General features: G+C 57.5%; 1 protein-coding gene across 4 annotated transcripts in view; it reads left to right on the top strand.

Moving 5' to 3' along the window:
* The window catches only part of MYT1L (myelin transcription factor 1 like), a 129,623-nt gene that overhangs the window by 87,140 nt on the left and 15,349 nt on the right, over nucleotides 1-27,134 (top strand). For all 4 annotated transcript variants that reach the window (XM_065947204.1, XM_065947205.1, XM_065947202.1 and 1 more), the window contains exons 15-17: nucleotides 9,835-9,897; nucleotides 15,566-15,649; nucleotides 17,107-17,328. In XM_065947204.1, the coding sequence (XP_065803276.1) occupies nucleotides 9,835-9,897; nucleotides 15,566-15,649; nucleotides 17,107-17,328 (369 nt within the window). The remainder of the gene's footprint in view (nucleotides 1-9,834; nucleotides 9,898-15,565; nucleotides 15,650-17,106; nucleotides 17,329-27,134) is intronic.

The following is a 27,134-nucleotide window of genomic DNA, read 5'->3' on the forward strand; positions in this document are numbered from 1 at the left end:
CCCGTCCCCTGAGCACCTGCGCTTTCCTCCGTCGGGGCTCCCCGAGAAAGCTGTTCCTGAAAGGTCGGGACCAGAGCCCCACCCTCCTCAGGAGAGCCTCTGGGTCCCAGGCAGCACTGTTTCCCTGAGGCTTTTCCGGGCTCAGTACTTCCCAATGCTTTGACCTTTTCCCAAGTGACCTGGTTCCAGGCCTCAACTCCTCCCCACCCGTGGAGCATGCAGGACACTCCCTCCAGGAGGCAGTGCAGCCCAGAGCCTTGGCGTGTGGGAGAGGGAGCGGCCCACAGCTGCCCCACAGCTGCCCCACATCCTGGACTCGCAGGCAGCACCTGAGAGGGCATCGGGTCTCGGAGGGTGACCGTGGGGGCGTTGGGTCTCAGGGGTGACCGTGGGGCGTCGGGTCTCGGGGGTGACCGGGGGGCGTCAGGTCTCAGGGGTGACCGTGGGGCGTCGGGTCTCGGGGGTGACCGGGGGGCGTCGGGTCTCGGGGGTGACCGTGGGGCGTCGGGTCTCGGGGGTGACCGTGGGGCGTCGGTCTCGGGGGTGACCGTGGGGCGTCGGGTCTCGGGGGTGACCGAGGGGCGTCGGGTCTCGGGGGTGACCGTGGGGCGTCGGGTCTCGGGGGTGACTGTGGGGCGTCGGTCTCGGGGGTGACCGAGGGGCGTCGGGTCTCGGGGGTGACCGTGGGGCGTCGGGTCTCGGGGGTGACTGGGGGGCGTCACTTCTCATGGTGAACACTCACTCCTGGCCTCCTCACCCGTCGGCTCATCTCAGTCCACTTCTCATTCTTCCTCCGTCCCTCTCTCTTCCTTCACTCCGTGTGCTTCTCCCAGTCTACCCTTCCGACACGTCCACCTGGGGGATGCCTTGCTTCTCTGCAAGGTTCCCAGCGAGGATGCCTGCTCATGGGCTCTGTGGCCCTGGAGAGGTGAAGGGTCCCCCCTGTGCTCTCCCTGCAAACAGTGCACCCCATGCTCACCTCCCTAGGGGCAGTGACCTCCAGCAGAGGCTCCAAGGGGGCCCATGGCAGGCAGTCTCCACTTCGGCACACCTGGGGATGTGCCGCAGTCCCAGAGGGACCAGGTCCACCCTGTGCCCAGCGCCCCCGACCTGGCCCCCTGCGCTGGCCCCAGGCGGATTCAGGCGTGTCCAGGAACCAGGGCGTTGGCACCTGCTGTGGCATCTCCTCCCCCTCTGCCTTCTCCCTGCCTCTTCCCTGCCTGTCATCCCCGCTGGGTCAGGCCTCTCCTTGACCTTCCTGGGCACCTTCTGGCGGTTCCAGGCTTTTCCTCAGTGGAAGGACGCTTCCCGAATCCCGACCTGCTCTCCGGGTCACCACATGCATACCATGCAGGTGGTTCACGTTCTGATACTCATCTGTGCCTGCGCCCCTCCCATAATCGGAGGGAAATCAGGGCCATCAGTGATTTTGGACCCTGCTCGGGGCCAGGCCCTCCATGCAGGAATCACAGGAAATGGGTTTCTATTCTCTCCCACTTGTGAGACACCCAGAGGGCCACGGGGGTCAGTGAGTTGCAGACAGAGGAACAAACAAACGTCTGTGTCTTTGAACTTCCCCCAAGTGAGGGCTAGACCACACGATAGGGTTGTAGACTCAGAATTGTTCATAAGAAGAAGACTTTTACAAAGAGTCTAGAGGAGTAAAAAAGGCACCAGAGGAGGAGAGGTTTCTGCTCTGCTCACAGCTCTGTGCCTCCTGTGTGACCCTAAACATGCAGCTCACCTGTTTGGATTCACCTTCTTGGCTTTAGATAAGGATATCTGATGAATCTATTTCTAAAAACTTCTGCAAAACTCAGCATCTGTGAAACCACTTAAAACTTGACAAAAAAGACATGAGGCAGGGAACAGGCAGATTCCATAGAGGAAGGGAAGACACACCAGAGAGTAAGAGGTCAGGAGCTAACCTGAAAAGTGTTCAAAGCCAGACAGCTGTGGGCAAGAGGCTCGGGCAGGAGGCTAGACACGGGGCCGGGGGTGGGGTGGAGAGGGAGAGAGAAGAGATGACACGTGAGCGCTTACAGGGAACCCCAGGATTGCTCAGGTAGGAGATGGACCAAGAAATCTTTTTAATTTTCTCCTGTTTAGAATAAAAAGACACTTTCTCTCTGAGAAAAGATGGAGGCTTCAAAAAATGAAAGATCCACAAGCATGACAAGTATAAAAAATAAGAGAAATGGCAGTGACAAGAGTGCAAAAAGTAGGCACGAGGTTCCAGCTGAATCGTGGTCCTAGAATCTGTCCTTTCCTCTGCCCTGGACAAACTGCCTCCCAAAGGCTCGCTATGGTCAGCAGTTTAGGAAGTGGAGTTGCTTTTAAGTTATGTAACGTCTTTCCTCTGCTACCTTGAGAGGAGCTCTGTACTGTCCATGGACAGAGCAATGGATGCCGGAGGGCAGGGGGGCCCTGTGGCTCTGCCAGTCCCACAGTCACAGCCAGCTGGCCCCATGGCACGTCCGCACCAAAGCCTGTGTCCACCGGCAGGTGGCACTGAGCCCCAGGTGCCCGTGGGCTCGGGGGTGGGCGTGGCCTGTGCATGCCTGCCTGGGGTGTCCCCGGCATGGTGAACCCTCAGCCTCCACCCCGAGTGTGACCCCGCTGACTCTTGGCGTTGAGAAGACGGGCCTGGACGAGCCAGCAGCCCCCTCCCTGCCCTCTCCTAGTCGGTGGCCTTTGCCCACAGTCCATTCCCGAGCCCAGGTCCACTTCTTCCCGCTAAAGGCCAGCTGGATGTGGTCACAGACACTGCCTCACCTGAGAGGCAGGGAGGTGGGTGGGTCACTGTGGGCAGCAAAGGGCACCCCCCTCCATCCCCCTCCTGCTCCGTGGCCAGAGAGGGTCCCTTCCCGGTGGGCACTCAAGTCCCTAATGCCCGTCTTCCACCCCGTGTGAGTGGCATGGCTGCCCGAGAGCTCCGTGCAACCGCGGAAGGTGAGTACCCCGGGGCGGCCCTGCCCGCGTCCAGCCCCCAGGCCCTGCATGCCCATCTCAGACGCAGTGAGCGCGGCGGCCCCAGGACACGGGGACGGCTGGCTGGGGTCAGCGGCGGTTTCTCCAACAGTCACCTTTCTGTATGTTCTTTTTTGCATGGGTCCTCCGCGTCCAATTCCAATTCTGCCCGCGGCTGCCGCAGCTCCGGCCTAGCCGCTCCCCTGCTGCTGGACGTGCATGTGCTCCCGCAGCAGTGCCCCAAGGACTCGCCCCGTTATTGAGAGGGACGTCAGCGCTGCTAGGTAGGTCGGCCGCCCTGGACAGGAGCCTGTCCCTGACGACCTGGGGCGCCGGGCAGCGGGCAGCGACTCAGAGCGGCGCCTGGGGTCCGAGCCCGCGCCCAGCCCCGACGGGGAGGCCTGAGAGCGGAGATGCATGATCGGAGGATGCCGGAGAGCATGCAGCATGAACCGCGGGACTGCCGTCGCAGGCCCTGCCCACCCCCGCACTCCCCAAACCGCCAGAGTGCACCCCGAGTGTCCCCCAGAGATGGACCCAGGAGAGGGCCAGGCCCAGCCCAGCTCCATCTGGGGCCAGAACCCCGGAGCCCTCACGCCCAGTGTTCACGGCCAGGACCTGGGCAGCGCCCACCCCCCAAGGACGTCCAGGGGCCTGAGTCGCGGGGTGAGCAGCAGGGGGGTCTCACAACACTCTTAGAGGTGACCCCAGGCTGATGCAGGTGCGTGGGCCTCTAAGTCAGAATTTAAACCCGTGAGGGCATGCCGTTTACCAGCGGGTGGCAGGGTACACGTACCACCCAGGCGGGCTTTGCAGACTGCAGCTGTGCTGCGGTCAGTGAGTCAGCGGGCATCACGGCTCTGGTGAGACCCTGCCCCGCGAGGCACCACCCACGCCCACCTGCCGCCCCCCGACCACACTGGGCCGCGGGCGGTCAGCAGCCTGGGGGCCCCTGTAGCCGCAGCTTTGAATTTGATCTGCAAGATCACACTTTGCTGTTAGTAACCCGAGGCCTAACCCATTCCGAAACACTATCTGAACCATCAAAATGAATGTTTTTGAAAAATTATGTGAAGGGTACTACTTTCTATGATTCTTTTTTATTGATTTGTTTGTGTTTGAGTGTAATCTAAAATGAAAAGTGCTTGGAAGCAAAAGAAAAAGGTGATTTTGGTTCACATGTCATGTATGAAAGCAAGGCTTTCTCCCCAAGTCTGCTAATATCAGGCTTGAAACGTGTAGCCATTCAGGATGCCAGAAGGCCAAGTGTGCAGGATAAAGTTCCTCACGTGGCTCAGGAAGGACGGAGAACCAGGGATGGGGGCCGCTGGGGTGCATTCTGTGGACAGGCAAAGGTGGAAGGCCATGTGCGCACACCTCCCCCAGGCCTGGGAGGGAAGGGTGCCCTCCCGCCTGCCCCCTCTCAGGCCAGCGGGGGCCGGCAGGTGGCATTACAAGGGCCAGGACCCCTGACCCCCGAGTCCCCGCCCAGGAAGTTGCCTTGGTATCAGGGCTTTGTCCCCACGCCCGCAGCGTGTGTCTGCGGAGCTCCTGTGTCTTTTAACAGGAGGTAAGAAAAAGGACGAGGTGAGACGGGGCCTTGAGCGGGGGCCCAGGTCGGGTGGGAGGATGGGAAGGCTCCCAGTGAGACGGGCTGAGCGGAGAACGGTCCTCCACACCAAATTCAAAAAACAGAGAACATGACTAGTGTCATGCAAACTAAAAATCGATTCATAAGATCCTTGCTTTCCTCCAGTTTCATGAAATAAACCCAGGAAACTGGGTAGAAGAGATGTCTATTGCTTTTAAGTGACCTGGTTTCCTTCTGCTTGGGGAGAAGATGTCAAAGTCAGTATATGTCAGCTTTTTGTTTTAAAACACCTTTATTTTGCACTCCTCTGCATTTCTTTATTGTTTCCCATTTATATGCCAAAAAAATTCAAAATAAAGACATACATTTTTAGAACCTCATCTCTTTAAGTCCAAAAAAAAATGTTTTTGAGTTCTCATATACATGTTTTTGAGTTGAACTTTTCATATACATGGGACAAATCTTACAGAGTTGACCTCAATCATTCCAATTACAAATATATTTTACTATTATAGATGAGGCCTAGTTTTGCATTTTCGTGATTTCATTTAAAATTGAGAGTGTTTAAAACTGAGAGTGTTTCGTGTTTTACTTAACAAATGCCCCTGGTAGGATGGGTGTGAAAGAAAGGGACACAAAAGTGCTTTTACAGTGGGAGACACATGTACACCCATGGCTGACTCGTGTCAATGTGTGGCAAAACCACCACAATATTGTAAAGTGATTAACCTCCAACTAAAATAAATAAATTAATTTTTTAAAATAAAAAGGGCTGTTACAGAAGCACGCCACGAAATTCTTTAAAACCCTCCCGGGACCTGAGTCTGGCCTGTGACACTGTCCTCCCGAGGGTCCAGGGAGCGTTTCTCTGACTGCTTTGCTGCTGCCGTCAGAGATGCGGCCTGTTTGCAGGGCGGCCTCGAAGGGCGGTTAACAGGCGAGGTGAGGCCCAAGGACAGGTCAGACCTATAGGCAGGGCTTTAGCCTTTACTTAGAAGGTTTTTAAAAGTACGTAACCGGTTTTATCAAGATGAGAGACCCGAGCGTCCTGAGAACGCTGTCCCTGCGGGCCGGCCCTGGGGAGCTGGCACAGCAGACGCTGGGCAGACCGGCCACACGGCACCGCCTGGCTCCCCCGCCCAGGGGCTGCAGAGAGACTGGCCGGCTCTGGGTCCTCAACCACACCATGTCCGGTGGCCTTGATCCCGGAGAACAAGCATCTGAGGCCGCGCTGGACGCCTGCTGGCCATCCGCTGCCCCCGTCAAGGGCCCGAGGAGACAGCTCCCTGCCTGAGCCCAGGGTGGGCGGCCACACAGACTCAGGGCCCGTCACTGATGGGGCCCTCCTGTCACCGAGAAGATGCCCCACTTTAAACATCCCGCTCAACAGAACTACTTATCAAGACTTCGAATTTCTTTACAAAAGAGAGAGAGGATAAACAACAACAACAAAATACAAAGGAAAGAGGATGACGGAACCCAGAGATGTTTTAAAGATGTCCATGCAAGCAATTAAGTGACAGCACCGCTTCAGTCAAGATTAAACCGCTGCTATTTCCGCTACACCTGCGTCAGGGTGCCTCTTCTGTAACCAGGAGGACAACCACAGCAAGGGGTGACATGTCCCGCAGAGGATGAACCAGACGCGCGGTGAGGAGCCGGCCTCTGCCCCGTCTGTGATGGGGATCAGAGGATTCTCCTGATATAGGCCGTGAGGCGCAGAGGGTGCTCTCCTGCGCTGCTGAGGCTCCCGACCCGGGAGGTGTGCGCTGCAGTGGCCCTTCTGGGGGCAGATGGTCGAGAGGAAGTCAGAGCGCTCGGGCCTTACACCTTAGACTCACAAAAGCCACGGAAACCTCTTCTGTCCCCACTGAGAGATCAGTTCCAGTTCCAGGAAATCCAGGAGCTTGTGAGTGGTCCTGAATTTTTTTTTTTTTTTTTTAGACTTTTGCCTGAATTTTGCAAAACATAAATGTGGCTTAAAGATTTGATTGTGATTTTTCCATCCACCTTCTTAAATGTCTACACAGGACCAATTTCTTCAGCCAGACGATAACATGAACTACCCCGAATTACTTTCTCTTGATATGGATTAAATCCCAAGGCAATTCAAGATCACAGATAAGGCAAAGGATCATGAATATTTTCCTTGGGAATAGACAGAGATTCGAAGATTACACGTTCACCATTTCCTGTCTCAGAGTGTTTTTACCCATGGTACCTTTGGACTGGAGAGAAAACGAAAATGAAGAAGCTAGTATTTTATTTATCAGAAAGTTACATCTCTAACCACAGGCCAGTAAAACAGACCTGGTGGAGCGTCGGTGAGAACTGGCCGGATGCAGGGAGGACAGCAGGCTGGGGTGGCCTCACCCAGGTACTGGAGCACCAGCCTCGCGGGGAGTTTCCATGGAAACCCCGCCACTCTCTGCTGCAGTTTCCAAAGCCAAGCTGTGCAGCCATGCTGCCTCCCGATCCGTCCTCGGGGATGTGGGTGGTCCCACACGGCCTCCCTTCACGGAGAAGACGTGCCCCACCCAGCAGAAGCCAATCGAGTTTCTGGGTGGATTGTGCAGCAGCCTGTTATGGAGACTGCGGGAGTTGATCCTCTGAGAAGCAGAGACCCCTTTTATTACATGAACAGCCGCTTCCCCTTTCACCAACTTCAGAAAACGGTGTATTTTTAAACTCTGGGATGTATTAAAGCGAGGAAATCTGTATGCAAATCTCAGAGTTTTAAAAATCCTTAAAGTCTTAAGCAGTACCATGAAAATTAGCTCCTCAGAGCTGTTAGAGAAAGAATCATGAGTCCCCATCCCGGACTGCCTCGTGAAGCTCAGAAGCACCCCCTAAAGATGACAACGCCAAACCACCGCCCTGCGGAGGACCGGGGCGGGCTGTTTCTGGGCTGGGTGACTGTGAGTGTGAATTCGCAGCCCCCACCCGCCCCGTCTTCTTCCCCCAGGTGAGGGTGTGACCACGGAGGGCTAAGCTTCTCCACATTCTCACAGTCTAGGAGCAGCAGGCCAGGTATCGGCCTCGTCTACCTAACTCGAAACCCTGAAAATAAAACAACAAATCTTTCCAGAAAGCCAGGCCGCTCTCCGGAAATGTTTTTTTTCTTTCCTGACACTGTGAAAGCTCTGAAAATGACCCAAGTCAACATTTTCTTTGTTTTCATGGTGACAAAGGGCGTTTTAAATACGTCTTTTTCTTCAAATGATGCTTTCATAAATGGTTTAAATGCACAAAAACTACTCCAAAATCCTCTTCTCTTTTTTATAATTAGTAAAGATCTTGTTTTCATTTGCACAGTCTTGGTTGTGATGCCTCACTTAAGTCTGAAAAGGGTGTGTCAACCTCCTCCTGCCTCTACCAAAGAAACTCATTAAAAATTTCTACTCATGTTTAAATGAATACATTTTAAATAAATTTGCACTGGGAGCTTAAATTAGGAAGAGTTTAAGGAGTTCTTTGACCAAAAAGCTAGGCCACCTGTACATGACTGGCTGGTGGGAGACAGTTTTTTTCTTGATACATTTTCAAAACAGAAACGTGCATGGAGATTGGCTTTTCTCAGAATGATTTTATTGCTTCAAGATTTCCCCCCTCTCGGGTTGGGGGGGCCTCTCCACATGAGATGCCATTTGGGAAATCAGCTAGCTAAATTCAGTCACTCCCGTTATTGACCAAGTAGTCTTGTGATCAGACTTGAAGTTCACGAACAGCTGTTACTTTGGCGACAGTCGGGTCTACAGTCTGATCCGGGTGTTGTTTTTGATGAAAGGACAGCATCCTTTGGCCTCCGACTCCAGTTTTTACACCCTGACTCTGCTTACACACATCGACGACTTCTCCTCCATGTCTGCCTCCCCCCACAGCGCAGGCGGTAAATCAGACTTTCGTCCTTCAGAGGACACGCCAAGGGTCAGCCATATAGTTGAGGTTGGTAACTGTGCTCCTTCCTCAGGACTAGATGAGAAGGAGGCAGTTCCTAATATCAACAACAGACAGTACGTCTAAGTGTCAAGATACGACATTTGCAGCCCTGGACTCAGCCCGGGTCCGTGTGGGCCCATCACACACGCCCTGACACGCTCACTGATCTTGAGAAAGTCTGTCTGTAAGCAAGTAATTTGCTGGCCTTGGCCCAACATCCAATACCCAGGTGGCTTTCAGAGCGGAGAGCAAGCTGAAATCACTTAGAAAGCATTTACACTTATTGACTGCTTTGTATTTGTGACCCGAGTCCCTGCCGGGAACTCAGATGCTCAGTGCGTACGGAGGCGGCACAGGGCCCCTCCGAGGGTCCCTCCTGGGCAGTAACACTGCTATCATTTCATCCTTGCTTCTTGAGAGCTAACATTTCGTAAAAAGAAAAAATATGCTTTCCTCCTGTGTCCTTCGTTCTCACCCTCCTGGCGGGTACTAATGCAGCTGAAGTAGCTGGAGCCAAAGCGTCTTTGCAGGACTGCTGGTTCCCGCGATGGTGCATTCAAGGCGGTCCGCGGAGGCAGGACTCAGGGAGCCATCTTCACACCCAGCGTCTGCCACGAGCGCAGTTCTGATGTGGCAGAGACTGCACGGAGCTCCCGGGAAGGTTTAAACGCGGGCCGCCTGGGCGTCCGGACCCCTCTCATCATCTCAGTTGACTTGGCCTGTGGACCAAGAGACTTCGGTGCCAAAGCAGAGCTCCCTGAGCACCCATGGAGGGTCTGAAAGACCCCTAGTCCAACTCCCTGGCCTGGCACAGGGGTGCCTGCTCCGGGCCCCAAGGTCCACCAGGGGCACGGCTGGGAGGGGTCAGCATGGCCGGGCCTTGTAACGTGTTGTTTTGAGTTTAGACACAGACCAGTCTTGGGCCAGCGTGTGTGCCTGTTCATGTAAAAATTCTCACATCATGCGCGGATGGTGCAGCGGCTCGCCAGCTCTGACTGGCCCACCAAGCTTGAATAACAGCCCGGGCGGGCACGCAGGGAGTGTGGAGGGGGGAGACTGCAGGCTGAATATCTGGGACCAAAGTGCTGCCCCGAGAACCCCGGCCCCTGGGGGCGCCGCGGGGCGTGGAGGGAGGAGGGGTCCGGCCGAGCCCCGAGGCAACAGGGAGGGGGCTGCTCCACCCACCCGGGGGCCTCCAGCTCCGCAAGCCCCCCACCCCTTCACCCAGCGAGGCTCAACCTCCAAGGGCCTCGGAAGCTAGATGAATAAGGAAGCTACTTGTTCAGGAGATTGATGCCTTTCCAGTGAACCCCCGTGTGTGTCTGTGATTGCAGGTGCCCCACGCCTGGCTGCGACGGCTCCGGGCACATCACCGGCAACTACGCTTCCCACCGAAGGTACGTACCTCGGGCTCAAGACCCTCCCCCCACGCCCTCCTAACTCAGGCTTCACACGTGCTCAGCTGGCTCCACCAGGGAACTGAGGGTGTAGAGACCCTCGACCACAAAGCAGGCTGGCTCCAGCCCGTGGCGCCCTCACTCAGAACACCAGCTCTCGGGCCCACAGGCCCCTGGGGCGCACCCCTGTCCCCACGGCAACGGTGCCACCAGCTCCATCTGCAGGAAGCCTTTCTCAAGTCATGCAGGAGCATGCCCTTCTAAACTGACAAAGGATGAGAAGAAGAGCCAGGATATTATAAGCTCCCTGAGAACAGCCACTGAGAGGCAAGCTTGCTAATCCCACTGAGAGCTGATCTCCTAAATATTGAGATTAGAGCCACAAAGCTGTTTGGTTATTATAAGCAGGGATCAGCAGAGCTGAACACACAGAAATGCTTGACCTCACAAATCCGGGCCCGCCGGTCCCAGAGGGCAGGGACTTCTAAGGGCAGCGTGGAGATTCTGTCGGGCTCCAGGCGGACTCGCACCCCCTAAACAGTTTAGGAACCTCCGTTCCTCACCCGGGGCCTCCCAGGTGACCACGGTCAAGAGTCTGCCTGCAGTGCAGGAGACACAGGTTTGATCCCTGGGTCGGGAAGATCCCCTGGAGAAGGAGATGGCAACCCAGTCCAGTGTTCTTGCCTGGAGAATCCCGTGGACAGAGGAGCCTGGTGGGCTGCAGCCTGTGGGATCCCAAAGAGTCAGATGTGATGAGGCGACTAAACCATGACAGCAGCAACTCCACAGCAGGCCCTGTGTTAGGCATGCAGAGACAGAGCTTTTCAATACAATGTCTACGCAAAGAAGGGTGTAGAACCTGAGGCCCAGGCGGGAGTGCCTTGGGGAGTGCAGTCAGGGCCAGCAGGCCAGGTCGGGACAAGAACTGGCCTGAACAGAGACCCTCGTAACACAGTCTCCCACGCAGGTGCAGGGCTGCCGCTAACAGATAACAGGTAACGGAGCAGCTGTCAGCTTGCCATCCTCTAAGATCAGATTATAGACTGGGCCGTGGACGGGCCCTTCAGTTTCCCCCACGAGAAACTGAAGGGCAAAGACGAAGAAGAGAACAGGGAGGGAGGAGTCAGGACAGCTGGGGGTCACCCCGAAGCCCGTAGGCTGCCAACCAGCAGAGTGGGCCGTAGGGGGCAGGGTGGGGCCACGCCGTGTGGCCCCCAAAGTAACCAACTACCAGGGCTCTGGCCAAGGCCGCCCCCGGCTGGCTGACTGGGCTTGGCTCAGGGCAGAGCTCGCCGGGGGGGCCCTTTCCTCATTAAGGTCCTGCTGCAAGTTGCATGCTTCTGTGTCCACTTCCCATCCATATGGGAGCATCGTTTAAACAGCACAGGTCTGGGCAAGTGGGGGTTAGGAAACCCCACTGAGAGAACCAAATGAGGGCCGGATTTTTCACACCCGCTCGACGGAAACACCCCAGTCTCTGTCCGGGGCTGTCCGTCTGGCACTGCGGACGTCTGGGGTCTGAGCCGCCTTTGCCCTGGGACCGCCCCGTGCTCTTCGGGTGCTGGGGAGCGGCGCCAGCCCACCCACTCGTTGCCATGGCACCAGCTCCCCATGCCTGACAACCGGGCGTCTCCAAACACACCCAGCGTTCCCGGGGTTACTGCCATGCACCTTAGGGCCCAGAGGAGGCTCGCCAGGTCATCCTCCCGGTTTTACCAGGCTGCCCAGAGCCAGCTGCTGTATCGTGAATGCAGAACTGAGTGAATACCTCCAGAAGGGCTCTCCGCAGTAGCATCACTGCTTTAGGGAGAATGAAATTAAATTAGATCAAGCTCGAGTTAGGTATCTAAATCAAGCACATTCTATGCTACTCTTTATGTTAGAATGTATCTGTCCTCACAAGGCCACAACTCCCAGTACCAAACAATGCCTGCAAGCTAAAAGTGAATATTTCCTGGTCATTTCATGTCCACCTGTCTGTTTTTCTACTTTTTTTCTTTTTGCTTTGGCATGACGTAAATTTATTCAATTTAATTTTAAACATGTGTATGCATTCACTTACATTTTAGAACAGGGTGTATGTTAGTATAGCGTAAACTTGTGAATAAAATGTAATTAAAGCTTGACTTGAAGCCATTCTCTAGGGCTGGAATTAACAGCACCAGGATTAGTCCACAGAGCTGAGAAGTAAATTGACTTGGTTTTCAGCGCACTTGCGGGCCATACACAGCCCTGTGGGAGTGGCATGTTCCACGGCATTGTCTATCAGGGAAATGCGCTCCGTGCACACAAGTCCGAGTGGGCTCGAGCCCTTGGCTGAGAGGAGGCGCCTGGGTGACGGGTCCTGTGCAGACTGGGCGCTGGAGCGGGACAGAGGCAGCCCAGGTCCAGTGACCCTCGGAGGTCATAAGGACACGTAGAAACAGGCCTTTCAGGGTGTCCCTTGTGGCTCAGCTGGTAAAGAATCTGCCTGCAATGCGGGAGACCTGGGTTCGATCCCTGGGTTGGGAAGATCCTCTGGAGGAGGGAAGGCTACCCACTCCAGTATTCTGGCCTGGAGAATTCCACGGATTGTACAGTTCATGGGGTCACCAAGAGTCGTACACAACTAAGCGACTTTCACTTCCCAGGAACATGAGGTGGTGTTCCCTACATGCAAACCTCGGGGAAATTTCTCCCAGGGAGCAGACCCTCAGCCTTATTCTAAATCTTGCCAAAATTCCAGCCTGTCACAGGCACCTCAGAGATGCGGCGGATTCGGTGGATCCAGGCCACTGACTCAAATGCTATAAACATGCTAACCATCATCTGAGCCTTCAGCGAGCTGTAGTCATTTTGTAATTGCAATATCAGAGATCACAGGTCAACATAGCAGATGTAACAATAATGGAGAAGCTTAAAATATTGCGAGTTTTTAAAATATGGCACAGAGACATGAAGTGAGAGATGCTATTGGAACAGTGGAGCCTATAGACTTGTTAGATTGACCACAACCTTCAACTTGTGAAACAGCCAAGGGCCGCAAGCACAAAGCGAAGAGGTGTGCGTGCCCCTCCCTGGGCTCCAGGGAGGAGGGGAGTGACCCTCAGGTCCCCCGACGCCCCCACCAGAGGCAGGTCCGTCTGCTTACGGACATCACTTCTCCCCGGGGCCTGTGACCTGGACGCCGCCCCAGGAACCAGGAAACATGCTCCCCGCCATCCTCAGAGCTGCCCTGAGCAGCGGGAGGCTCATTTCTGTCTCTGCTGGAGGAAACTGAGTGCTTGGCTGTCGGAGGCAGGACTTGGCCAAGAGGTCGCCGCCGATGTCCCGGCTGGTCGTGGACGGAACGCTCCTGGATGGCCCGAGAAGCTCCCTCAGGGAAAGGCAAGACCGCCCTCCCGCCCGAGATGGGCTGTGACTCACCCGTGCTCTTGTTGGGATGGGGATGATGGTGTGACTTGCTGTCTCTCCAGCACCTCTGAAGCTTTCTTAAGCTCACTGTAATCAATAGTATTGACCATCTCTGATGTCCTATCAAAAAAAAAAAAAACAACCCATCGTCAGAAGCTGTGTATCCCCTCTGCCCTCGGCGGAGAGACCTCGGTCTGGGGATGGAGGAGCTCAGGCCACGTCCCGAGCATCTTGTCTTCAAACCGCAGCTGCGAGAGCCCTTTCTTCAGTTCTCCCGCAAAGGCGCTGTTTCCGGGCACTGCTTTCTTTCCCTGACTTGCTCCAGGCTGGCTCCTTTCTGCCATCTCCAGACGGGCCGGCACAGCAGCGCCTCTGGGAGGTCCTCCCCCACAGGCTCCCAGGGCCTCCCCGAGGCCGCCCCTCCACCCAGGACGACAGCCCCGCGGCCAGGAGCACGTGCAGCAGGAGCTGACTCCCCGAGACCCTCCCACCTTGAGTAGCGGCACGCCGTGAGCTCCAGGCTCTCCATCAGGAAGGCGCTGCAGGAACCGTCCCCGGAAGCTCCTATCTGTGCCGAGAGCATTTCCACGAATCGCTCCGCTTTCCTCCAGGGCTGCTTTGACCCTCAGGGCGCGGACACAGAGCACAGGGACCCCTCGAGGTCCGGTCCTGGTTCCCATGAACCTTCGTTCCGCTCTTTCACAACAAGGACACGCCCTGCCCTCCCTGGGGACGGGGGCAGCACAGGGCCGAGATGCGTCACCTGGTCCCTGAGCTCGGGGAGACCAAGCAAGAGCCCCACGTCCTCCCTGCCCCGAGGTGGGCGCGTCCCCCGGTCCCAGGGAGGCAAGGGAAGCAGCCCGAGGAAGTGCAGATGCCAGCAGGGAGGGGCGTCCCCTTCTGGGCCCCCTGGTACCAGCACATGTCAGGACTGGCAGCCTTCCGGGGGCACTGGCTCTGTCCAGAGGCTCTCACGCGGGTCACAAAGCTCTGCACGCAGACGGCAGGGTCGCGGCCAGAGGCACAGCTGCTCAAGGCAGGGGCCACATGCAGGGCCATCAGTCAGACGCAGCAGTGCTCCTTCCTACCCATGGCTGCCCTCGCTGAGCCTGGCAGAGCCTGGCAGAGCTGGCTGCGGACTCTCCCGCCTCGGACACGATGCCAGGATTCCAGACCAGCCCCTGTGTCAGAGCCAAGTTTTCCTCGGAGTCAGAGTCAGGTCCAGACTGAGTTCCCTGCGGCGCCACTTGCTTTGGTTCTGTTCCAGTTTCTCTTCGCTCCCAGCCCCGTCTCAGCAGGCGGGGGCCCAGAGCCACTCCGCCCCCGGAAGTTCAGGGTGGAGGAGGGAAGGAAGGACAAGCGGGAGGCAGGCAGGATAGGCCCACGCCGCTCAGCCCCAGGGCGCAGGTCTGGGCTCCAGACCGACTTCTGCTGGGAGGCGCGGCTTCCCGAAGAGGAGCCAGGCAGCTGCACAAGTGTGCAACACCGCTAGGGAGACGAAGTGATGGGGCTAGGGGCTGAGGACCAGCGTGCTCGGGGGGCAGCCCCGACAAAGCCAGGAAGAGGGTCAGCACGGCACGCCCGTCCAGACCCCGCCAGGCCCCACCGCCAGCCCCCTGGGCAGCTCCAGAGATCACCCGGGGCCTGGTTCTCTGGTTCCTTGCAAAGATTCCCTGTCATTCTATATAATTTCACACCGAAAAGCCTGGTATTAGCTATCGCTGAACAGAAAAGAAAAATCATATAGACATTCCAGCTGGAAAATTTCCTTTAGATAATGTGAGCTCTTACTTCCCCAAATTCCAAAATTAAGTAAAATCAGCTTGGTCAGTTTGCACTGCATCTTCTGAAGATGCCACAGGGAGTCGTATCTCAGGTAAACGGGGCCGGACGGCAGATGCACACCCCTCGAAGGTCAGGGGACTCTGGGACCCAGCTGCAGGAAGGAAAGGGGGCCTGTGCGTCTCCCCACTGTAGCCCCTCTGTGCCGAGAACACCCATCCCCGCAGGTCCCACCTCTCCCGGGACTCCAGACTCCACAGGGGCCGGATCCCCCCACCAGGCTCTGGGTGCCCTTCTGGGGGACCTGCAGTGTCTGAAGGTCTGGGGGGAGCCCCAAGGGGCTCCTAAGCTGGAATGGACCCTCCCCCAGGACTTTGTCTTCACGCCAAGAAGCACCAGATTCCGGAGGAAATTGGGTCAAAGCACCATCAACGGTGAAAGGAGCCCGAGGGTAAAGGTGCAGGACAGCTTCTGAAGTCACCTGTCTTCTTAGCCTTTCAGGTTGCCCGAGAGCCAAGAAGAGCGGCATCAGGATAGCACAGAGCAAAGAGGACAAGGAGGACCAGGAGCCCATCAGGTGCGTGGGCCGGGGGCGGGGCCGGGGCGGGGCCGGGGCGGGCCGGGAACTGCCGGCCGGGGGCGGGGCCGGGGGCGGGGCCGGGCCGGGGCGGGGCCGGGGCCGGGGCCGGGGCGGGGGCGGGGGCGGGGCCGGGGCGGGGCCGGGGGCCGGGGGCCGGGGGCGGGGCGGGGCGGGGCGGGGGCGGAGGCGGGGGCGGGGCCGGGGGCGGGGCCGGGGCCGGGGCGGGTCTGGGGCCGGGGCGGGGTCTGCCGGCCGGGTCAAGTCCGGCTTGGAGCGGTCGGAGGAGGGCAAGTTCACAGCTTCGAGAGCAGGGCCACGTACACCTGCACTCGGCCAGAAACACCCTCTGAGAGACAGACGCGGTGACAGCCGGATGTCCGTCCATCCGGGGTGTAAAACCAGTTACGAGGAACGTCCCTCTACCCCTCGCTGGGAGGGTTAACTTACTGGGCGCATTTACGAACCTACTGAGCGTATTTACATACACTATCGGGTTCATGAGAGCGTATGAAGTCATTAACCACAACACCCAGCATACGGCCGAGTCTCCCGTTTATATCCCAAGTCTCCCGCTCTCGGTCCTCTGCTTCTTGCTAAGGAGGATGGAGACCATTGCGGGTAGAAGGCCAGCCCTCCACCCCCCTCCCTGCAGGCCCTGGCCCTGAACCGCTTCCCAGTGAGCCTCAAAGACCCGTGACATAAATCCACTGCCATCTTCTGGAAATTTTAATCTCACTCAATGTCTTTGGAGAAAAGTTTTGATGAAAACAAACAAACGTGCCTGTGGTTTTGCTGTAAGTCCTTGGCGCTTTGCCATAACCTGTGACAGAGAGGTTTCAGAAACACTGCTTGATTAGCCTGTTGCTGAACTTTCGCTCCGGTTGGTGAGCTTCCCATTTATCACAAAAATAAAAAAGTGCTCCTGGGGCACCTTGTAACTAAACCGCCTCTGCTGCTCGCACCCGTCTGGCTGGAGGGGTATCCTGTGGTCTAGAAAACACGGCCAGACAAATAGGTGTTCTCCAGCTCCTGAGACGAACACAGGTTTATAAAACAATCTTTTAAAAATAATCCCAAAGTCAATTTCCCATTGAGTTTGCACATCTCCTGCTGAAGGCTGAGACCCTGTCCCAAAGCGGTGCCTCTCAGACAGACACCCGCACCCCAGCTGCTCCAACAAACGAGTTCTTTTTCTCGCATGGGTGTGGGCATCCCTCCCCGAGCGGGGACGCTCGGCTCCGGGAAAGCGTGCCCCTTCCGGGGACCAGATTCCCGGGGGGTGAACTACCTCACTGCTCCACCAGGTGGCGCCTTTGAGTGGTCTGTTTTTTCTAATCCCACTGGAACCGGAGTGGAAGCTGCTGGTTTTCCCTTCGTGTCGGGTTACTTTGACTTTGCTGCGGGGCCCCCGGGCACCTGGGGGCGAGACAGTCAAGTGCCCGCTCTGCCCCCAGGTGCCCGGTGCCCGGGTGTGATGGCCAGGGCCACATCACCGGCAAGTACGCTTCGCACCGCAGCGCGTCCGGGTGTCCGCTGGCGGCCAAGAGGCAGAAGGACGGCTACCTCAACGGCTCCCAGTTCTCCTGGAAGTCGGTCAAGACGGAGGGCATGTCCTGCCCCACGCCCGGCTGCGACGGCTCGGGGCACGTCAGCGGCAGCTTCCTCACACACCGCAGGTGAGTGCACCTGCCCGCCTGCGCGCCGGGGTCCCCGCCACACCCGCGCCCCAGGCTGCGGGAGGGAAGACTGAGAACCCACAGCAGCTCACGGCGTGCGGAGGCGCCCGGAGAGAAGCAGCAACCTTAGGCGCCTTTTGCAAAGTGCACACTCATCCCACCTCATCAGTGTGTACGGAGAGGCTTCCCAATGCCTAAGACTGGGATCCACAGAAACAGGTTGTCATTTTACACACGCAAACACACTCGCAAGAGTATCTGTGGGTTCAATTTTTCGTTTTGGCTGAATATGGCAAACAGGTCCCACTCGAGGACAAGGTGGCATGTGGTTAGAGGAGCCTCAATAGATACATCAGAAAACCTCCAGAAAAACCAATCACCACCCCACACACACACACACTGATTATTATTTGCTTAATTTTAAAATATCTGTATATACAATTACACTGACTCAGAAGAGGCAAGTGGCCCCCCCTAGGCGTCAGGATGAATGACTGATGCGGACACATCTCAGCCACCCCCAGCTTTCCAGGAGCCAGGCAGGAGGACGCAGCACCTATGACATAAACCCAAGGGGTCTTGTGAACTCTCTAACCTCAAACCCCAGGCACCTCGCCTCCATCTGCAAAACCACATCAAACACAGAATGAGCCAAAAGGAATGACATGTGGCAGTGAGTCTTAACGTTCTTTCGGAAATTTGGTTTTTATTGTAAAGAAGGTCCTGCTCAAGTAGAAACTCAGGGGCCAAAAGAGAGAAATAAGTGTCTTTCCCTGACTCTCCCCAAGGCGGAGTGGGGAGTCCCCGCGTCTCCGTTCAGAAAGCGCCCTTGAACAGAGAGACTTGCACCCACAGACACAGAGGCCCCCAACCCACACCACACACTGGCTTCTTCCTTTAGGTAGAAACAGATCGCACTGCTCCATGGCTATGTGCGTGGGGTGGGGCCGGCCCTGCACCCGGACACCTGGGCCAGGCTGGCCAGAGTGTGTGCTTGGCGGGAGAAACGTCTCACTCCGCTCAGAGCCACCCCCCGCCCCTTCCCAGCAGAAGGGCTTGGCCTGCACCCCCTGACTCCACTCTAGACGAGGTGATACCTGAGAGAACTCCCTCTGCTGACATCTGCACATCCGTGTGACAGGGCGTCTTCAGGACACAGTCCCAGAAGCAGAAATGCTAGTTTTCACATGTTGATAGGAAGTGCCAAAATGCCCTCCAAAAGATGCCTGCTTCCTTCAGTCTTTGGCAATCAAAAACATTTTTTAAAAATTTTAAAATCCTGCCTACGTGACCTATGAGTAAGGGTCACAGATAAGCCATAATCAGACAGATATGAAAGCAATGACATATAAGCACTCGGGTACCTGGAGGAGGGCATGGTAACCCACTCCAGCGTTCCTACCTGGAGACTGCCATGGACGGAGGAGCCTAGGGGGCTACAGTCCATGGGTAGCAAAGAGTCAGACACGACTGAGCAACTTAACTCACACACACACACGCTCGGGTACCAGAAACACCACCAGAAGACAGACATGAACATAACTGCTACTCAGGCTGTTTCCAAGCCTCTGACTGAACTGTTTCCCGAGAATCAGAAGACCTTCGTGAAGAGCCAGCCACCCAGCAGTGCGCACCCCCCACAGGCTGGTCACTCAGCGCCTTCTCGGGGCCTGTGGGGCGGGCCCGGGCCCCTGACTCTGAGGCGCTCCCACCAGGCGGGACCCTGGGCCCCTCGGCACGCCCCCAACACCTGCTTACCCTCCGGCTTGACACTCAGGTCACCGGACCCAGCAATCGCATAAAGACACCCAGGCTCTCCTGGTTTCTAGCCTTCCCCGTCTCTTTTCCCCTAACGGACACTCCTCCGGACGGTCTCTGGCCAGGAGGGGGCTTTGATTCAAAGGCAACCCTGTCTCGACGAGCTGGAGGGTATCTTGGGGTAGGTCTAGTGAAGACAGACCCGTGACTTTGCTTCGGCAGAATCTCTCCATACAGAATCCCCGTGATGCACCCTCGGGTCTGCAGACAGCTCACCCAGGGCGCCGAGGGGGTACGGGGACGAGTCCCCTGAGTCCAGGGCTGGAACGACCAGCCCACTCCACCCATCCCTGGGGGCAGAGCTGTGGTCCAGGCGGCTCCACAATGAGACAGAGCCGGGGGGGGGGGTGGGGGGGGGGGGGCGGGGGGGGGGCGGAGCCGCCGGGGGCGGGACCGCTGGGGGCGGAGCCACTGAGGGCGGAGCTCAGGGGGCGGAGCCTCAGTATCAGAGGCCGCTCCACGGTGGGCAGGGCCCTGCTTGTGGTGGGCGGGGCCCTGCTTGTGGTGGGTGGGGCCCTGCTTGTGGTGGGCGGAGCCTTCTGGGGGCGGAGCCTCAGCATCTCAGAAGTTGCTCCACAATGGGCAGGGCCCTGCTTGTGGTGGGCGGGGCCAGGCAGAGATTTAGATACTTCATTTCTCTGTGACGCTCGCTCAGCAGGGTCTGACCTGCTATCTCTGACCCCTCCGAAGAGGGAAGGGACGTGGATATTGCGTGGAGAGTGGCGGGAACCCCTGGGGGGGCGGGCGCCCCCCTTCTAGGTACAAATGTGTCTTGGGGGCCAGGGTGCAGGGGGTTAGAGGGGTGAACAGGCCCCTGGGAGAGCTGACCTGAACTTTTTAAATTGTGGTAAAAAGCACACAACATGACATTTACCGTCCTACCCACTCTTAAGTGTCCCGTTCGCGGGCGATAAGTAGAGTCTCTGTTGCGCAGGCACGTTCACCCCCAGGCCCCTCACCTCCAGAGGGAAACCCTGTGCCCACGGACATGCACTCCCAGCCCCAGCGGGGCTCCTGGACCCGCCGTCTAAAGGGTCGGACTCTCTGGTCCTCACCCAGGGGGAATCACAGGCTGTCCGTCCGGCGATCCCCTATCTCCATCAGCACAGTTCCAGGTCTTTCCACATTATAGCCTGCGTCAGACCGCCTTCCTTTTGAATGCTGAATCGTGTCCTGTCACATGTTGGCCTGCAACTTTCAGCTGTGGAACAAGTTTTCATCTGTTTTATTGTATAGATGAAATGCTGTTCCCTGGAGGGAGAACCGCAAACCTGGCTGGAACGCAGCTGAGGCACAAATACGGGTTTAGCAGAGGGTCCTGATGCCTCTCCCAGTGAAGTCCCTGGGCCTGGCTGACTGGAAGTCACTGGTGGTTCCTCAGACCTTTGAGGCCTGGGTGTGGACAGGCCTCCCAGAAAGACATAGGTAGTGGTTTGAGATTCAAGCTGTTTGTACAGTCCACATGCCACGTTAGCAAAGCAGCTTTTAGAATCAGAAGAGTAGATGAAGGGGGTCACCTGCCCTGGCTTCCGGGTTCCAGGACGCCCACTTGCCCTGCTTTCCTCTTCAGGGGGGTGACCACACCAACATACCCCGAGTGCCCATGCCCCCATTTGCTGTGAAATCGTTTCATTTCTTCCGTGTAAGGATGGCTAGGACCTCCTCCTAGCCCCTTTCTCCTCAGCAGAGCTTCTGTGAAGCTCTAGGAAGTGGGTTACTCCATCATTAGGACTGGCTGAGTCAAAAGCTGCAGCTGATAAACAAGACCTGGGAGTAGCTGTAGCTCCTCAGGAGCAAGGGAGGGTGTTCTTGGAAGGGGCAACTGAATGAGAGCTTTATCTGAAGGAAAGAAACCAGGCAATGGAAAGAATTAAAGGCACAGAGCAGTCATAGGGACTTGAAGGACCAGATCTTGAGATGCATACTGACCAAGGCACCAGGGTCTCACCAGACACGTGACGAGGCGCCTGGAGTGGCCCCGGGTCAGATTCCAGGATCAGGATCAGAGGCGTCAGGGGAAGGGCCGGAGAGAGGACACTCTGGCAGGGTCTCACCTGCCTTGGGGCGGTGTGGGGGGGAGTGGCAATGGCTCAGCTGACTCGAAAGGCCTCCCCAGCCCGAGTGGGGGGTGTCAGGACTATGCAGACTGTGGAGCCGCCTATGCAGGCGAGATCCAGGCTCTGAGGGAGGGGTTTCTGGAACCCTGGAACCACTGCTCTGCGTGCGAGTGTGCTGGCCACACTGTGCCCTCACCTCAGTCTCGTTCCGCTCTACGCAGGGCAGGGAGATCCCCCAAAATCAAAGCCACAGCTCTAATCCTAACAGATAAGTAAGTCACCTTAGAAGTAAGGCATCTCTCACTAGGCTTGATCTAAATAATTTTTTTTTTAAATTACCTCCCAGACCCTCTTAAACCTACTCCTACTTGGAAAACGTGACCTAATTTATTTGTTTTCAGTTCCTCTACTCTCCTTCATAAATGGAGAGGCCGCCTTTTTTAGAATATTTATTGTGCTTGATATTTCCCAAGAGAATTGTGGTAAACATGTCACCATAGTGAGTGACTTCTATGAGTTATTTTTGTAATCAACCTTGTCCTTTAATGTAAATGTGGGCTGGATATACAGCCTTAACAACCACTTCAAACACTGGAGGTTCCTTTCTTGCTCACATGACAGAACAGGATGAGGGGACAGAGAGAGGGGCTCAGCCACCTTCAGCACCGTCTCCAAGGGTGGTCTTCATTCCACAGTCCAAGGTGGAGGGAATGCGGAGGATCCCCCGGGAGACAGGGAACAGGGATTACTTCTGTCTTACCCGAGGGCTGGAACCCTGTCCATAGCATCTCCTAGTGCAAGGGATGCTGGGAAGTGTAGTCTGCATGGGATGCTGGGAAATGTAGTCCACTTGGGATGCTTGTGCGTCCAAGAAGACAGCCTTTATCCACCTGCCTTTCTGTGATGTGGAAAAGCCGTAGCTTTTTTTTTTTTTTAACCAAAATCTATGTCAACAAGAAACCACAGCTCCCTGAGGTCTGCATAGTTCCATTTCAGAGATGCCAGTAAGGAGAAAGCTGGTCAACCAAGGACTGTCTGGGCGTTTTGTCCGTGGACCATCTGCATCTCACTCTGTCTGTCTGTACATCTGCAAGACCGAGGCCAAGGCTGCCGCAGGGCAGGTATGAAAGAAGCCTGGTGTCGTGGGATGGACCCCAAGGAGAGGGAGTGAAGAGGGCAGACCTCTCCCGGCCCAGCCGTCCCGCCAGCAGGAGCGCCCACTGCCCTTGGCCTCCACAGGCAGGTCACTCTCTGCACAGGAGCATGGAGGTGGGCTGAGACCATGGCCACACTCGCCCAAGCCCCACGTGTGGAGAGCGGACACTGAAGCAGCCCCAAGGTTCCTGACTCGAGACTGGCTGGCGGTAAATCGGGACTTCACAGCATTGCAACCCTGGGGCGCTGGTCTGGCTGCAGGCCAGCCCTGCACCGCTCCTAATGAACTCTTGTCCAGCCCCTGGACACTTGCCTCTCCCCAGGGCCATCACGCACCCCTTCCCGCCTTCTCCGAACCTGTCTCCCACTGCCTCCTGGCGGGGGGTGGAGGGAACGGAAGGCGTGCAGGGCCTCCAGCCCAGCTGGTAGTTTTCTGTTTGAGGGAAGGATGTTGGAAACATGGCGGCTCCCTTACGGAGGAGACGCCTCCATTCTGGATTCTCTGAGATCTGCAGGAGGTGAGGAGGGCAGAGGGTCCCAGGCCTCTGGAGGAGTAGATGCTGCGGCAGTGGAGCTCGTCTCCCTCGGAGCAGACCCCATGCTGACTCAGCATGATTGCGGTACTCCTCTGGGAGAACCAGCCAGTTCCCCGTTTCACACTGTAATTGGAGTCTGCCTCCTTGGGAGGAGAGAAGGAACCCAACAGGCCCTGTTCTCTGGGGCAGGCCTCACACCAGGCACCTCAGCCCATCCCCTGTCCACCCAGCTTGCGCTGACCGCTGCTCCTGCAAGCTCCTCAGATGTATGGACTCTTTTACTCCAACCTCCACATTTCAGTACTTGCCACAAAGCACTAAGAAGGGAAGAACTCAGATCCAACATCTGTTCCAAACCGCGAATCCCACAGGGCCTGTGGATGTTAGCAGCTGGGTCGCAGCGCCGGCCTCCAGGAGACCACAGGGACTGGGGGCAGGCTCCTGGGGAGATGCCACCATGCTTGATGTTTTCAGACTTTCTCCTCCTGAAGCGTGTTCACATCCATCCATCCGCTGCTGCCCCGTTTGCTGCTCTGGGGTCACCGGACATGCGAGGCTACTGGGCCCGTGGCTGACGCTCAGTCACCACAACGCAAGAGCCAAGGTTCACCACTGTTTGGCTTGAATTAATACAAGTTTAAATTTGCACAGCGCACAGGTGAGGGGGCTTCCACCTTGGACGGCGCAGGACTGAGCAGGACCCGGGATGCCCTGCAGGCCCCATCCGAGCCCCAGTTCCCTTCCTGAAGCTCCACGGCCCTGAGTCCTTCAGGGTCACCCTCTGCTGCCCTCAGCACCTGTCTGCTGGGTCCCCACTCTGGGAAGGCACCCTGAGCAGCCCTCGTGGGCAGCCAGGGGCCCAACTGGGTGAGGACACGCCCAGCCTCACTTGTCACCACCTGCCAGGAGCCCAGGCCCCGTGTCCCCACCCCTGCAACACCTCTGCCCTAAGTCCTCAGTGTCGGGGGGCCCCTGCACTCTCAGCTGCTCCCCCAGATGCGCCAGTGCCCCTGAACTCACGGCAAAAAAACCACATCCACAGAACAGTTATGTTCATATCCAAAACAGAAATAGTACAGGAAAATGGGAAATGTGGATGAGGAGCCCAGAACTGATGAACAGATATGATGGTATCAGCTTCCTACGCTGCCTGACATACACCACGACGTACTGTGTTACGGTGTTAAAGCAAGAGAGTTTGTCCTCTCGGTCTCAGAGGCCAGAAGTCACGACCCGGGTGGGCTGCGGGTGGGGAAGGCGGTTTGGGGCGCCGGCTCGTCTCTGCCCTTTGTCACATGTCCTTCCTCTGTGTCCAGGTCCAAACGCCCCTCTTCTCCCTCGTGAGGACACAGGACAGGCCTCCCCAGCCCTCCAGCACCACGTCATCTTGACCTGAGGGTGCCTCACAGGCCCAGCTTCCCATCGGGTCCTGTCAGGTCTGGACTCAGGGCATCAGCGTCCTCTGGGGACATGACCACCCACAGCAATGATTTATAGCAGACTGATCCCTGAGCTTCTGGGAGATGAGCATCCAGGCCTCCCCGCAGGGGGCACCAGCCACGTTTTCATAAACATCACTCTCACCCACACAAGAGGGGCACTTGCCCAAGAGTGGAGCCCCTCGGTTCAGCAGTAGGGTCCCCACACGGCCAGGAAAAGCACAGCTGGCCCCCTGAAGGCCGTCCCTGTGGGCGGTCCGACTCCACACCTGCCCTCCGGCTCCAGGGCGACTCCGGGCAAACATTGGGTCAGAACGGCGATAACAACAGTCCTTTCCAGGAGCCTGTGCAAGCCCCTCAATCCCCATCCGTGGCTGGGGGGAGACCCCAGCAATCCTGTTACAGCTGCTGGCCAGGCCCCCAGGCCCTCACAACAGCTAATTCACCCATGAGGCCATCAAAACGCACGGGCGGTGGGGCGCCGCGCAGGAGAAGCATGGTGACTGCAGAGCCTGCTACTCCCCGTCTGGCCCACAGCCCCCTGCTAGTTAACACCCGTGGCTGGGAGACGCACACTGCTCCAAGGCCCAGCCCTCTGCGTGCAGAACCTCCTGTTCCTACACTGCCCTCTCTCCAAGGCTCAGGGCACACGTTTGGCACCAAATGGTTTGGGAGAAGCTCGAGAATACCTGGGGGAAAAACTCCAGATCTGGATCATGGACTGAGAAAGGCCCGCAAGGACAGCCTTTCACACTGAAACGGGAGCAGATCAGACAGGTAACGGGAGGCAGGGATTCCCTGGGCGTCAGAGGACACCCTGTGCGCCCAGCAGCCGCCCTGCGGTCCCAGGAAGCCAGTTCAAAGCTGGCTGCTCAGCGGGTGTGACACGCGCTTGTTAGCGCCGGCCCCTCGCGTCTGCCTGCAGTGCCGCACTCCCAGCCCCCACGGCACAGGTGGCCCGGCCCCAGAGTTCCCGCGTGAAGGCGGCGTTGGCGTGGGAACCCGTGCGCTGTGCAGGGAGGTGTGGTGTCCTTACGAGGGTTTTAGCAGCAGTGGTGAAACCGCAAACAGTGAGACAACAAGGTGCCAGAACAGCAAAGCCGCGTTTCCCGGGGCAGAGACTGCGCCAACGCCTTTCACCAGGCCGGGTCCGTGGTTCCCGGTTCCCAGCCGCGTCCGGGTCGTGAGCAAACCTCGGAGCAATGCAACCCCATGGGCCCTGTGTCTCTCTAACCACCGCCCCACCCTGGGAATGCTGTGTACTGAGCTATTTTCATGGCAACTCCTCCTGAAGGGAGTGCCTCTGGTGGGCGGGGGATGCTGTTCCATTGCTCAGTCCTGTCTGGTTCTTTGCGACCCTGCGGACTGCAGCAAAGCGGGGGCAAGTCCTAACAAAACGCTGGGCCCCCATCCCCTCCGTCCCCTCTGAAGCCCTGCAGTGTCTGCCCAGAGCCCTCCCTGGAGTTTCTGGTGGAGCCGCGGCCATCCTGGGGCCCAAGTACGGGCCCTGGGGCAGAGACCGGTTAACTCCTTGCTGCTGGAAATCTGGATCCTGGACCTTTCCGGGCCCCTCCAGGAGAAGTCTCACTTTCATCAGCGACGTCGCCTTAAAGGCTGTTGGATCTCCCCCCACCAATACTCCGCCCCCATCACACTGAGACCCCCCAGAGTCGCTCCCCAGTAGGACCCGCCGCGTGGACTTGGCCCTGAGATTCCTGGACCAGCTGGGACCCTGGCACCCGGTGAGGTTGGCGCGAGTGGCCGCTAGATGGCACTGCGCCCTCGCTGGGGACCCGGCCACCCAACACCCGAGCTGAGGCTGCCTACCCAGGGCACTTCCATATTTGAGCCGCGCTGGGATGCAGTCACAGGATCGGAATGGGAGCAGCACAGAGCAGGCTGCGTGCACAAAACACATCCATCTCTGGGCCTCTGTCTCCTAATTTAGTTCCCAGCTCCGGCTGCAGGGCGCCGTTCGTTTGTCGTTTCCGGCCAGCGGTTCAGTTAACTGGAAACTAGGAGAAACCGCTGAGACTGAAATCTGATTCCGACGCTCCGCGCGGGCCCAGGCATCCCTGCGTGAAACTGTTTGCAGCTCACCCTGCCGCTGGGCACCACCCGCCTGCTGACGGACGCCTGGGGACACGGAGGCCATCCCTGGCTTCCGTGTGGCTGGGCCGCCTCCGCCTTTCTGTCCACCCTCGCTGTCCATCGCCCCCTCTGACCACTCAGTGTTCTGGTGGGAGGGTCGCAGTGCACAGTCACCCTCAGCACACAGCTTTCAGTCCACGAGCGTCCTGGAGCCCCTGCCCAGGGGCGTGCTGGCCTCCCATCAATGGGCCTGGTCTGACGGCCCCAGGTGTGCAAACAGGAAGCAACCTATTTTTCCTGCTGCCCCTTCCCCTGTGGATCTAGAAGCTTCCTGAGCGAGTCTGGGACCCAGCGAGGTTCTGGGAGAAGCGGCGGGCAGGGCGGTCACCCAGCCTCCAGGGGGAGCCCTGCACAGTCTTCAGAGACAAGCTTCCCCTCGAACCCACCACTCGGAACTTCCTTGTTGTGTGAAGACCTGTCCCCCCACCAAACACCTGCCGAAAGCACATCGGGAAAGTGTTAGAGAAAGCATCAGGGGAGCCCTTCTGGAGGCTCACTGAGCCGATGCAGACGTTACAAGCGTGTTCCCTGGTCACTCTGTGCTCTGCCCCGGGGTGGGGTGGGTCCTGAGCCCGGCCCAGGAACTAAGAAACGGGGAGAGGCGTCCTGCAGACACAGCTCAGGCCCGGGGCCCAACCCAGGGCGCAGAG

Source organism: Muntiacus reevesi, chromosome 10 (assembly GCF_963930625.1).
Source record: "Muntiacus reevesi chromosome 10, mMunRee1.1, whole genome shotgun sequence".
Lineage (NCBI taxonomy): Eukaryota > Metazoa > Chordata > Mammalia > Artiodactyla > Cervidae > Muntiacus > Muntiacus reevesi.